General features: G+C 46.0%; 1 protein-coding gene across 2 annotated transcripts in view; it reads right to left on the reverse strand.

Moving 5' to 3' along the window:
- Positions 1-14,107, reverse strand: part of galntl6 (polypeptide N-acetylgalactosaminyltransferase like 6) — a 1,468,073-nt gene that overhangs the window by 183,778 nt on the left and 1,270,188 nt on the right. For both annotated transcript variants that reach the window (XM_041186365.1, XM_041186364.1), the window contains one exon: positions 7,560-7,677. In XM_041186365.1, the coding sequence (XP_041042299.1) occupies positions 7,560-7,677 (118 nt within the window). The remainder of the gene's footprint in view (positions 1-7,559; positions 7,678-14,107) is intronic.

Below are 14,107 nucleotides of genomic sequence, written 5' to 3' on the forward strand. Positions count from 1 at the left end.
GCAGTTTATTGCTAAACAAGTGCTGCTTGATAGAATCGTTGATGACCCCCTCTCCCATTACCTTACTGATGATCAAGAGTAGACTGATGGGACGGTAATTGGCCGGGTTGGGTTTGTCCTGCTTTTTGTACACATGGCATACCTGGGCAATTTTCCACATAGCCAGGTATACGCCAGTGTTGTATATGCATGAGCAGCTTGGCTAGGGGCGCTGCAAGTTCTGGAGCACAAGCCTTCAGTACTATTGCCGGAATATTGTCAGGGCCCATAGCCTTTGCAGTGTCCAGTGCCTTCAGCCATTTCTTGACATCATGTGGAGTGAATCAAATTGGCTGAAGACTGGCATCTGTGATGTTGGGGACATTCGGAGGAGGCTGAGATGGATTATCCACTCAGCACTTCTGGATGAAGATTGTTGCAAATGATGCAGCCTTAACTTTTGCACTAATGTATTGGGCTCCCCCATCATTGAGGATATAGAAAATTGTGGAGCCTCCTCCTCCACTGAGTTGTTTAAATGTCCACCACCATTCACAACTGGATGTGGCAGGACTGCAGAGCTTGGATCTGATCCATTGGTTGTGGAATTGCTTAGCTCTGTCTATCACTTGCTGCTTATGCTGTTTGGCAAGTAATCCTGTGTTATAGCTTCACCAGGTTGACACCTCATTTTTAAGTATGCCTGGTGCTGCTCCTGGCATGCCCTCCTGTACTCTTCATTGAACCAGGGTTGATCCCCTGGCTTGATGGTAATGGTAGAGTGGGGAATATGCCAGGCCATGAGGTTACAGATTGTGTTCAAGTTGCTAGATCTGTTCAAAATCTATCCCATTTAGCATGGAGGGTATCCTTAATGTGAAGACGGAACTTTGTCTTCACAAGGACTGTGCGGTTGTTACTCTTACTGATACTGTCAGGGACAGAGGCAGTGCAGGCAGGTTGATGAGGACGAAATCAAGTATGTTTTTCCCTCTTGTTGGTTCCCTCACCACCTGCTGTAGACCCAGTCTAGCAGCTATATCCTTTAGGACTCAGCCAGCTCGGTCAGTGGTGGTGCTACTGAGGCACTCTTGGTGATGGGCATTGAAGTCCCCCACCCAGGGTACATTCTCCGTCCTTGCCACCCTCAGTGCTTCTTCCAGTGTTCAACATGGAGGAGTACTGATTCATCAGCTAAGTGAGGGCGGTACGTGGTTATCAGCAGGAGGTTTCCTTGCCTATGTTTGACCTGATGCCATGAGACTTCATGGGGTCTGGAGTGTGTGTTGAGGACTCCCAAGGCAACTCCCTCCCAATTGTATCCCACTGTGCCACCTGGGCACTATGTCTCCAAGATGCTGCACATGAGCATTACCAAACAAAGTCTAATGCCAAGTCTAACATCAGGACAGGTGATCAGCCGCAGTGGTGCTGGAGGTGATGGCAGCAGAGGACAAAGGCAGCCTGAACTTGGCCAGCACCTCCACCAGCCAAAGTCTCCATTGACGGCCTGACGCTGAGCCCAGACCTGGATGCGGGAGAGCAGAACAGCAACAAGCAGCAAGAGGCCTCACTCAGCGACGCTCATCCATGGCCAGCGGCTGTGGCAGCTGAGTTGGAGCTGCAGCCAGTCTCAGCTTCTGGGGGTGGACATGGTGGGGCTAGCGTTGCTGGTCGGGGGGAGGGGTGGAGAGGCAGCAGCAGCAGGAGGGGCAGATGCAGGCTGAAGAAATGGACGAACGGTGGGGTCCTTCACCTGAATAAATTCTGCTGGCTCTCAAATTCTTTGAAGACACTTACACTTTGGTCTGCGGAGACACCCTCAAGAAGATTATTGATGGTGACCCTCTGTGTGGTGTGGAGCAGGTGTACAGCTGAATTCGGATAAAGAGGTGTTTGGAAGGATTTCTGTAAGACACCGAGTGGTTCAAGCAATAGACAATCTCAAGGAAATTATGGCTGTCTGGTGAATCAATGATCGGTCTGTTGGCTGCCGGTGAATTTTCACCAAACTTTTTATTTTTTTGAATTTTTGTATTTTACTTAAAATTGCTTGTTAAACTTGCCTTAATTCAGCGTTTGGCTGCGAAGGGTATTGACTTGAATAAACCATTAATAATAAACTAGAAATAATATCACAGGCTTGGTCAAATAGGTTGGCTTTAAGGAACGTCTTAAGGGACAAGAGGGCAGTAGTGAAGTGGAGAGGTTGAGGGAGAGAGTTCCAGGGCTTGGGGCCCAGTCAGCTAAAGACGTGGCTGTCAACAGTGCAGTGATTAAAATTGGGAATACTCTCAAGAGGCCAGAACTGGAGAAGTGCAGCTATCTTGTGGGGTGTCAGGAATGGAGGAGGTTGCAGAGATAGGTAGGGGTGAAGTCATGGAGGGGTTTGAAAACAAGGATAAGAATTTTAAAATTGAGATCTAATGTAGGTTAGTGAGCACAGCGGGTGACGATTAAATGTACAAATTTTGATGCGAACGTAGGTGTGAAAAGGTTTTGAAAGGGCGAAAGAATTGCATTCAACGCTTTATTCCAACTAGCCCCGCAAGTTGTCACTGCCACCACTGCTCGTAGAGGCACCTGATGGACAATGGTGAATATGCGTGAGCGTATTGCAATGTAAGTGGTAATAAAATTGATGGAAAACGCTATTTTAACTAATCAGAATATTTCTTATCAATCCAGCTCAACCTTTCGAGGTAGTGCTAAATCATACTGAACTATGTTCAGGGAAATGAAAATGCAGATCAGTACAGTTCACATGGGATGTGATAATTGGCTCCACAGGTGAGTGACAGCCACAGGTCAGATATGCAGCACATTCAACACCTGCAGTTTTATTAACATTTGGTTAATCTTTCGCTATTATTTTCAAGTGCACCAGTCATAGAAAAATTCTCTCTCCCTCCCTATTCGACACCAGCAGGTTATGTGCATTATGGTAACATGAAAAATCAAGAAATCTTAAATGAATTTGCGAATATTGACAATGTTGGCTGTACTGAGCTCAGCAAGTAGCGATATAGAGTAATAATGACACAGGAGGCTATTCAGCCCATTGCGTCCATGCTGGCACTTGTTCGCTACTATCCCATGGGGGCGACAGCACGGACGCTAGCTTAATTGGAGCATTTGCTTTTAGAATTTTCACCTCTTTCTCTTCCTTCTGGTTGCTTGTCCCAACCCATTACCCCCCCATATCCACCCCACTCTCCAGCAGCCTCCTCCCCACCGCACCTCACCACCCGCCCCCCCCCCCCCCACCCCCCCCCAACCACCCCACCCCCCCACCCCCCCGGGACTGAGGTGAGCTGCAACGATAGGAAGACAGGCAATTTACTCCCAGGCTAATGCCACCCTGACCCAAGAGACACATGGAACAAGCTCCCTCCCTGTGGTCAGGGAACTGAATTCTAGTCGAGCTGTCTCCCATCGACCACTGTACTGAGATAAGAAACTCAGTGACTATAGCTTGTGCTTCTCTCCCTACTCATTATATTCCATTTGTATGTCTTAAGAGAGAATGTTATTAAAAAAAAAAACACTGAACATGATCAGAAGTAAATACCCAGTGACGTGGCTGATGTGCCCTGATTGCCTCCCTAAAGTTATGCCTTGCACTAGTTCTCAACATGGTTCTTACAGCCAAACTTTCTGCCTCAGACTCTGCCAGATTCCCATCAAACACAATTACAGTCACTGTCAATGTCACACCGACCTTCATCCTCTGTCACAAATCCTGTCAGTAATGGGCTAAAACTAGTTTCAGAGTTGAAAGAACTGCTTACCCATTACCTCCCTTTATATTAATAAGCACGACAGAGCCCTGAGGTCAGTATCTTTAATGAGACGAGCGACAGGAGATGACTAAGATGGAAGCCTGGGTGACATGAGAGTCTCCCGATGAATCTGTTCCCTGAGCAAAATACACTGAGTCAATTTAGCATCTGAACTCTGTATGCCGTTACCATGGTTCCCCTCAGACACTAGGCAAGAAGGTGAGGCCTGCATTTCAATTACAGCCCAGAAAATGACAGATTACAGGAAAATAGGGTAATGAAGTCTCGGATGATGGCGGGCTTTTGACAGGCACAATAAATAGCTGTTTGACTACACCTGATATATTCCACATTCAACAGGCTCCCACTTCTTCACTTGGAAACAAAGCAGTATGTGCACAGCTGTGTATCAGTCCTTTGCATTAACAAGTGGAGGCTGTGGAGCGAGACTCTAAATTGTGCCTTATTGGAAAAAAAAACATTTGACGAATTGTACTCCTGCTGCTGAGATATGGGGAATTTTATCGCCTGCATTCTTGTTTACAAGAATGGTTCCAGGGATGAGAAACTTCAGCTATGAGGATAGATTGGAGAGGTTGGGACTGCTCTCCTTGGAGAGAAGAAGGCTAAGGGGAGATTTGATAGAGATGTTCAAAATCATGAGGGGGCTGGACAGAGTAGATAGGGAGAAGTTGTTCCCGCTTGTAAAAGGATCAAGAACGAGGAGGCACAGATTTAAAGTGATTTGCAAATGAAGCAAATGTAGTGTGAGAAAAACCTTTTTCACACAACGAGTGGTTCGGGTCTGGAATGCACTGCCTGGAAGTGCGGTGAAGGCAGGTTCAATCGAGGCATTCAAGAGGGTATCAGATGATTATTTGAATAGAAACAATGTGCAGGGGTGTGGGGAAAAGGCAGGGCAATGGCACTAGGTCATAATGCTCAGTTAGAGAGCTGGTGCAGACATGATGGGTTCGAGTGGCCCTCTTCTGTGCTGTTAAAATTCTGTGATTCTGTGATCATTGTGACCTGTAGACTTAATTTTTTTTATTACTTCTTGGGATGTGAGCATTATTGACAAGGCCAAAATTTGTTGCCATTCCCAATTACCCTTGAGCAGATAGTGGTGAGCTGCCTTCTTGAATCAATGCAGTCCATGTAGTGTGCTAATACCCACAGTGCTGTTTTAACCCAGCGACAGTGAAGGAACGGCGATATATTTCCAAGTCAGGATGGTATGTGGCTTGGAGGGAAACTTGAAGGTGGTGGTGCTCCCATCTATCTCCTGCCCTTATGTGGCAGATGTCGTGGGTTTGGAATGAGTTGTTAAAATGCCTTTGATGAGTTGCTGTAGTGCATCTTGTAGATGGTACACAGTGCAGTTACTGTGCATTGGCGGTGGAGTACATGTTTAAGGTAGTGGATGGAGTGCCGATGAAGTAACCTGCGTTGTCCTGGATGGTGTTGAGCTTCGAGTATTGTTGGAGCTACACTCATCCAGGCAAGTGGAGAGTATCCCATCACACTCCTGATTTGGGACTTGTGGTGGACAGGCTTTGGGAAGTCGGAATTCTCACCACAGAATTCTTGCACATGTAGCCACATTATTTATGGGCTGGTCCAGTTAAGTTCTGGTCAATAATAACCTCCAGGATGTTGATGGTGGGAGTTTCAGTGATTGTAATGCTGTTGAATGTCAAAGGGAGATGGTTAGGTTTTCTTTTGCGGGAGACAGTCATTTCTTGGCTCCTCTGTGGCGCGAATGTCACTTGCCACTTATCAGCCCAAGCCTGAATGTCGTCCGGGTCTTGCTGCATTTGGACAGGGAGTGTTTTAGTATCTGAAGAGTGGCAAATGGTGCTGACCATTGTGGAACCATCAACGAACACCCCCACGTGTGACCTTATGATGGAGGGAAGGTCGTTGATGTAGCAGCTGAAGATGGTTGGGCCGAGGACACTACCCTGAGGAACTCCTGCAGCCATGTCCTGAGGACTCAAAATCCTGCTTGGCCCCACTGACCTCCTTGTCCAATCCCCAAATGACTGACTTTAACTTAAAATAAACAATTTATGAAAGAATTGTTAAATTAAAGTATTATGTAATGAGTTCCATGAAGAGGCTGGCAGTTGCAGTGAGGGTTTGACCGATCCTTTGCTGTGCCACAATCAAATGCCCCTGTGATTATAATTGCAAGGAAACAGTGCCACGGAGCTGATCAGTCCTGCAACTATTGGCCATTAAGGTTGTGTCAGAAGTTGCCATGGTCACAGCTGGTCACATTCTGCCAATCGTTAGCCTTTTAATACTCAATTAGTTAAAAGAAAACTTTCAATCAGCTTTTCAGCCAGTCAGAGGCCAAGTTCTGAGCTATTCCCATCTCCAAATAAAAAGTCGGATCTAATGTAGGTGACAGGGGTCTTGACCACTGGCTAGAGAGCTGGCCAGAGCCCTATGTCACCCACTCGAGAAGGCCTGTTGCATCATATGCCACTCATTGAGTTAACTGGACAGCAGTGGATCCCGCCTGGGATCAAGGGTCCGGGGGTAAGATGTCCCCTGGCCAAGAGATATTGGCCATTTAGCTGCCGGCAACTCTATCGAATGGCGGCACCTCCACGGAGGTGGTGACTGCTGCTGGTATGACACTCAGCCGAGCCCCAGGATTACAATGAACCCAGGCCACAGGTGAGTGATACCAGGAGGGGGATGGTGGGAGGGGTGTTGCTGAGTGGGGGTTGTGTGGTGGGTGCATGCGTGGTCAGCAGCAAGGGCAGGAAGGTTGCTCGCAGCAGCCCCACCCATCCTTGCCGATATTGGGTCTCTAGATCAGGCATTGGGTGTCTTTAAATGAGAGACCCCTCTGGAAGACCACAAGCAGCCCTGCATGGGTTTGTTTGTGCTTCTGTGCTCCTGGCATGGCAACTGCCCCACCCGCCACTGGGTGAATACTAGCAGCAGCAGGACGAGGCCCAGAATTGGACATTAATTGCCCGCTTATGGGCCTCGATTGGCAGTGGGGCCGGAACTCGGTCCACGGGCCTTCCTGCCGCAGACTTAATCAGGGTGGAGGTGGGAAGAAGGCAGGTTCCTCATGCACCAGACTTCTGCCCCTTTAAATGTCCCGCTACCAAACGGGGTACAGAGCTGCCAGGTACAGAGCTGATGTAGCCTGCACAGTAAAAACATGTAGACACTTTATTACCTCCAGACTCAACCATTCCTGCGTAACCTCCCATCTTCCCACGCTGTAAACCTCAATCGATCTAAAACTCTGCTACCCATATCTGAACTTGCAATAAGTCCAAATCAACCAACAGCTGTATGGTCGCTGACCTACATTGCCTTCTAGTCCAACAGTGCCTCAAATTTAAAACTCACAACCATGTGTTCACATTCTTCTGAAACCTCTTTCCAGCCTTACAATCCTTATAGCCTTTCCCCAAAAGTGCTTTCAAGTTTGATAGATTATTGTTGGGTATGGGTCGCAAGGACTATGGAGCAGAGGTGGGTAAATGGAGTTGAGATGTTGATCAGACATGGTCCAATTAAATGGCGAAACAGGCCCGAGGGGCTGAATGGCCAACTCCCGTTTCTAATGTTCTTGTGAAGAAAATCAGTTGAGACTGCAATCTTGCACTGGATCTTGATAGTGATGACCTTTTGCGTAATGAAAGGCATGTGGAAACATCATAGGTAGAAAGATAGCTTTTTTAAAGAACAACAATAAATAAAGCACCTTTCAAATTTAATTATATATAAATGCACTACAAGGCTGAAATCTCCTCGCCAAATTACCTTGAAAGATATTTCGTACTGTTCTCCTCCCCAGATCTCCAGTCCTGGATCATAGCCGCCCAATTCCCAGAACCATCGCTGATCGACAGCAAACAAGCCTCCAGCCATAACCGGTGATCTGAAAGATAAAATGGATACTGAATGCCATATATTAATTCTTCAATTCAGGGTTTATCGAGGATTTGTTTTTATTCATTCATGGGTCTAGGTGGCACAGGCCTGGCCAGCATTTATTGCCCATCCCTATTTGCCCTTCAGATGGTGGTGGTGGTGAGCTCCCTCCTTGAACCATTGCAGTCCATGTGGTGCTGGTACACCCACAGTGCTGTTAGGGAGGGAGTTCCAGGAGTCTGACCCAGCAACAGTGAAGGAACGGCGATATATTTCCAAGTCAGGATGGTGAGTGACTTGGAGGGGAACTTCCAGGTGGTGGTGTTCCCATGTGTCTGCTGCCTTTGCCCTTCTAGATGGTAGTGGTCGTGAATTTAGCACGTGCTGTCTAAAGGGCCTTGGTGAGTTCCTGCAGCGCATCTTGTAGATGGTACACACTGCTGCTACTGTGTGTCAGTGGTGGTGGGAGTGAATGTTTGTGGATGCATTGCCAATCAAGCGGGATGCTTTGTCCTGGACGGTGTCAAGCTTGTTGAGTGTTGTTAGAGCTGCACTCATCCAGGCAAGTGGACAATGTTCCATCACATTTCTGACTTGTGCCTTATAGATGGTGGACAGTTTTTGTGTCAGGAGGTGAGTTACTTGCACAGGATTCCTAGCCACTGACCTGCTCTTGTAGCCACAGTATTTATATGGCTAGTCCAGTTCAGTTTATAATCAATAGTAACCTCCAGAATGTTGATAGTGTGGGATTCAGCTATGGTAATGCTATTGAATGTCAAGGGATGGTGGTTAGATTCTCTCTTGTTGAAGAATGTCATTGCCTGGCACTTGTGTGGCACAAACATTACATGCCACTTGTCAGCCCAAACCTGAATATTGTCTAGGTCTTGCTGCATTTGGACATGGACTGCTTCAGTATCTGAGGAGTCGTGAATGGTGAACATTGTGCAATCATCAGTGAACATCCCCACTTCTGACCTTATGATGGAAGGAAGGTCATTGATGAAACAGCTGAAGATGTTGGCCCTAGGACACTACCCTGAGGAACTCTTGCAGTGATATCCTAGAACTGAGATGGTTGACCTTCAACAACCATCTTCCTTTGTGCTAGGTATGACTCCAGCCAGCAGAGAGTTTTCCCCCTGATTCCCATTGACTCCAGTTTTGCTAGGACTCCTTGATGCCACTCTTGGTCAAATGCTGCCTTGATGTGAAGGGCAGTCACTCGCACCCCACCTTGGGAGTTCAGGTCTTTTGTCCATGTTTGAACCAAGGCTTTAATGAGATCAGGAGCTGAGTGGCCCTGGCAGAACTGAAACTGAGCATCAGTGAGCAAGTGCCGGTTGATTTCACTGTTGATGACCCTTTCCAAACTTTACTGATGATCGAAAGTAGGCAGGTTGGATTTGGCCTGCTTTTTGTGCAATGGAAAATCGATGAAGTAAAGGGCTGTGAAACCCTGGTGTTATTTGTCAACTGTAACATTAGTTGAGACTAAAAAAGAATGTAAGAATAAAATACTGGTCTGGACATGGATGTTGGACAGACAAAATGTTAAAAAATATAGTTGTCGGGAGCCAGATAGTGCAATGTTCACTTCTGGGCACTAGGATACATTGGTCTTGGAGCGAGTGCAGTGTAGATTTACCAGAATGATACCTCAACTCCAAGTGTTAAATTACAATGAGGGATTCCACAAACTCGGGTTGCATTCCCCAGAATTTAGAAGGTTAAGGGATGATTTCCTCAAAATTTTCAAGGGATGAAGCGGAACAGATAGGGTAGATAGAGAGAAATTATTTCTGCTAGTTAGGGACTTCAGCACTTAGGGACATTAGAATGCAAGAACTAAGAGCATGTGTAGGCCGTTTGTCTCCTCAAGCCTATTCCACCATTTGATAAGATCAGGACTTATCTGATTGTGTTTCAACTCCACCTGTCTGCCCCTCATAACCCTTGACTCCCTGGTCCAGCAAACATCTATCTAACTCAGCCTTAAATATATTCAATAACCCAACCTCCATGCTCTCTGGGGAAAAGAATTTACCATACTAACAGCTCTCTGAGAGAAAAAAATATTCTCCTTTTCTCAGCCTTAAATGGGAAACCCCTTATTTTTAAACTGAGTCCCCTAGCTTTAGTCTCTCCCACAAGGGGAAATATCCTCCCAGCAACCACCCTGTCAAGCCTCCTCAGGATCTTATATGTTTCAATAAGCTCACCTCTCATTCTTCTCAACTCCAACGAGCCTGCTCAACCTTTCCTCATAACATAATTCCTTTGCCCCAGGTTATCAGTCAAGTGAACCTTCTCTGAATTATGTCGATTGCAATTATATCCATTCTTAAGCAAGGAGACCAAAACTGTTCACAGTACTCCAGATGTGGTCTCACCAAGGCCCTGTACAACAGCAGTAACATTATTTTTATATTCAGTTTCCCTTGCAATAAATGCCAAAATTCCAGTTGCCTTCCTAATCACCTGCTGTAACTGCATACTAGCTTTTTGTGACTCATGCACCAGGACATCCAGGTCCCTCTGTAACATAGAGGCCTGGAATTTTACCTTTGGTGTGCGGGCGTGCGTCCCGACATCAAGGCGCACTCGCGCGATATTTCGTTCGGCGGGCGCGTGCCAGAGTCGGCTGCGCGTCCGCCGACAATTGAAAAGCCTGTTAAGGCCATTAGGGGCCTAATTAACTTGAAATTTAGGCCACCCATCCAACCTACTGGTCGGCGGCAGGCGACAAGGCCAAGCGGCCTTTACATTATTTAGGAAACCTCATCCATGAGCGGGATGAGGTTTCCTAAAGTTATTGCAAATTAAATAAAAGCTTTCTTTTGAAATTAAAAATATGCCCCACCTTGGGTGACACAGTCACGTGAGGGGACATGTTTCATTGAATTTTTTATTGGATTTATTAATTTTTTCAAAAAGCGTTTCGATTCCCCCCTGAGGCAGCTCCACGCCTCGGGGAGATTGAGGCGCTCTTTCCCGCGCCTGCGCGAACTGAGTGCCAGGCCCACTCTCCCTCCTCGTGAAGTCAGAGCGTGGGGAGCCGATCGTGGGCGGCAGTCGACTCCCTGACCGCGCCCGTCCGCTCTCACCGGGCCCACCCGCCACGAGAAACCTTCAGGCCAGAGTTCTGCAGTCTCTCTCCGTTCAAGTAACACACGGCTTTTCAATTCTTCCTGCCAAAGTGGACGAGTTCACATTTTCCCACATTATACTCCATCTGCCAAATTTTTGCCCACCTACCTAAATCCTTCCGTAGACAGGTTACGTGCTATTGACAACTTAGTTTCCTGCCTGTAGTAAAAACAGAAGATGCTGGAAAAACTCAGCAGGTCTGACAGCGTCGGTGCAGAGAGAAGCAGAGCTAACATTTCGAGTCCATATGGCTCTTCTTCGGAGCTCTGAAGAAGAGTCATACGGACTCAAAACATTAACTGTCCTATCTCTCAGGGGTTCCTATCTCAAATGTACTTGCTTAGTCTTAATCCAGCCCCTTCTGGACATGTGTCCAGAGTGTTAAGTTGGCATTAATTGGCAAAATCACACAGGTCAGCTGGCATGGGAAAAATGTCACATTGGAGCAGTGGCTTTGTTCTTAGAGGTTGAGGTTTATGCCTGCTGTCAGCAGAAGGAATTTGACTGGTGCTCTGAGTCTAAAATCTCTCACTTTATTTAAACGGTTGCACCGTGCAGTACTGAGGGAGTGCTGCATGGTCAAAGGTGCCGTCTTTTGGATGAGATGCTAAACTGCCCTTCTCAGGTGAACATAAAAGATCCTACATCATTATTTTGCAGAAGAGCAGGGGCGTTCTCCCTTGTGTGCTGGGTCAATATTTATCCCTCAGTGTCCACATCAAAAACAGATTATCTGCTCATAATCACTTTGTTGTTTGTGGGAGCTTGCTGTGCACAAATTGGCTGCTGCATTTCCTACATTAGAACAATGACTACACTTTCAAAGTACGTCATAGGCAATAAAGCACTTTGGGATGTCCCAAGGTCATGAAAGGCACTGTAAAAATGTAAATCTTTATTTTTAATGCTGACATTAAGTAGTTGAAATGGAATGGAATTTTTTCCCCAATATTCCTCCTCACCTAAAAGCTTAAAGAAGAAAAGAAAACCTACTTGCGCCAATATTGATAGTTCCCAATTGAATCAAGTGCTGATTAGGTTAAAAAGAAGATTATAGGGAGTGAGCGCAATGTCTTTTGGACACCCAAAGCTCTAAAAGATTTTAACCATGTCTGAAAGGAAGAGTGAAATATTCTAACATTTAATATTCCTCCACACGTAGTTTTTGATTATTACTCTGAAGTCATGCCAAGTCACCTGACAAAGTTCCAACAACCAGACATTTACAGAGCTGACTGCTTCCCTTTCAATCATTCCCATTACAAGATGAGTTAACAAGCTGTTCATCTTTTCACGGGCAGATGTTGGTAACAGGAATCATTGAATCAGAGAATGATGCAGCATAGAAGGAGGCTATTTGACCCATTGTGCCCGAGCTGGCTCTTCGTTCCACTTACCTTGCTCCTTCCCCATAGCCCTGCACATTTTCCCCCATCCAATATTTATCCAATTCGCTTTTGAAAGTGACTATTGAATCTGTTCCAAGAACCCTTTCAGGCAGAGCATTCCGGATCGTAACAACTCACTGCATAAATTTCTTTTCCCTCATGTCACCTCTGTATCTTTGGCCAATTTTAGCTCTTTAATCCGAGAAAGGAAATGTCTCCACTCATTTGTCTGACTAATAATTTGATAGCACCTTCACTTCTGACCTCCTGCTGCAGCACAGCAGGGAAAATGTCTTTAGTAATCCTAAGTGACCATTTGGTGCATTTTTCTCCGAAATTAATGCAAGCTCTACAGACATTACTCACTGGGCAGCGCGCACATCAAATAACCTTCAGGTCAATGAAGACATTGTGTATTTCTGTGCCGCCTGTATTCTCTGAATTAAAAACAACCCACAATCATGTTAGATTTTTATTTCTGCAGCTGAAATGTAACTGCCACCTTCGAATGGGCAAGATTTGAATCTCACTCTCTAATTAAAGCCATCGTGACTAAATTGCCAACAAGTTAGATCCAGAATTATGAGGTGAGATATGAAAAGCTAATTGCAAATGAATACTATTTGCTTGAGATTAAACTTCAATTTAGAGGTGATAGAGGTTTCAAAAATTAAGACAGGTTTAGATCAGGTAGACAAGGTAAAGCTGATGGTACAAGGCTAGGGGACACAGACTGAAGGCTTTGAGCCAGAGATGTGAGGGAGAGCTTTTTTACACAGTAAAGGTAATGACCTGGAACTCGCTGCCTGCTAGGGTGATGGAAGCAGAGACAATGGATGATTTCAAAAGGAAATTAGATGGGACCTTGAGAGAAAAAGAAACCTTGCAGAGCTATGAGGATAATATGGAAAATGGAACTGAATGGATTGCTCTAAAGAGAGCCATCATGGACTCATTGGGCTGAACAGCTTCCTTTTGTGGCATAATGACTCTAAGGGCTACATATTATTGGGCAGGGCCACGTAAAAGTCAGGGGTGAGCACACCTTTTCTTTGCCAGCTCGCCCCACAGCCATTTAATGGTTGTTGGGCCATTAGTTGGCTTCAGGACACAGAGTTGTATAGAGAGACTCAAGTAGAAGAGCATGAAGTTCGCTCCTGGTCTGGGCTGTACTTTATACATATGTATATAGTTATGTGTTATGAATAAATACTACTGTTCAGCCTTACAAGCCTCTGTGAGACCTACTGGACAACATGGGGGCAGCAAATGTATGAAAGAAGAACCGAAGAAGCTGGTGAAGGACCCGGTATCTGAAAAGCTAAAGGTACAGCCTCCCGGCCTTACTGAAGTGCACCTGAACCAAAGATGCAGCTGGAGATCACCTAAAAAGAAGCCCCATTGCAGGCGTGGATGTTGAAGGGCAGAGGAAAAGTCCGCCGAGCAGCTGAAGGACTCCACCAGAGCACATGGACGTCCGTTGTGAATCCCCATCGATTGCAGAGTCAAAGGGCCTAGCAAAGGTGAGCAAAACATTCGGTTCGAAGGCTGACCTAGCCCTTAAAGTTCTTCAGGCTGTTGGTCAGTTGGGTACAGGCTATTTTGTTGGTCACTGTGGCCAGCCCGGGTTCAGTGTTGGCCCATATCACATGGTGGCCGAGCTCCATTGAGGAAAAGGTTTAAAAACTCAGCAAAGCGGCAAATCATCTTTTAATATCCCTAACACACTCCGAAAACATCCTACAAGGCCCAAAACTTTGATTAGAAAATTCGCTAAAAAAAAATCAATCCCTTTGAGGTTGGGTCCGTGATCCCCAAAACCTGACAAGCGTGGGAAGAAGCACTGAAAATACTCTTACTGCAGCACCATCTTTAAAAGTAAAACAGCATTTAATG

This window comes from Carcharodon carcharias, chromosome 4 (assembly GCF_017639515.1).
Source record: "Carcharodon carcharias isolate sCarCar2 chromosome 4, sCarCar2.pri, whole genome shotgun sequence".
NCBI lineage: Eukaryota > Metazoa > Chordata > Chondrichthyes > Lamniformes > Lamnidae > Carcharodon > Carcharodon carcharias.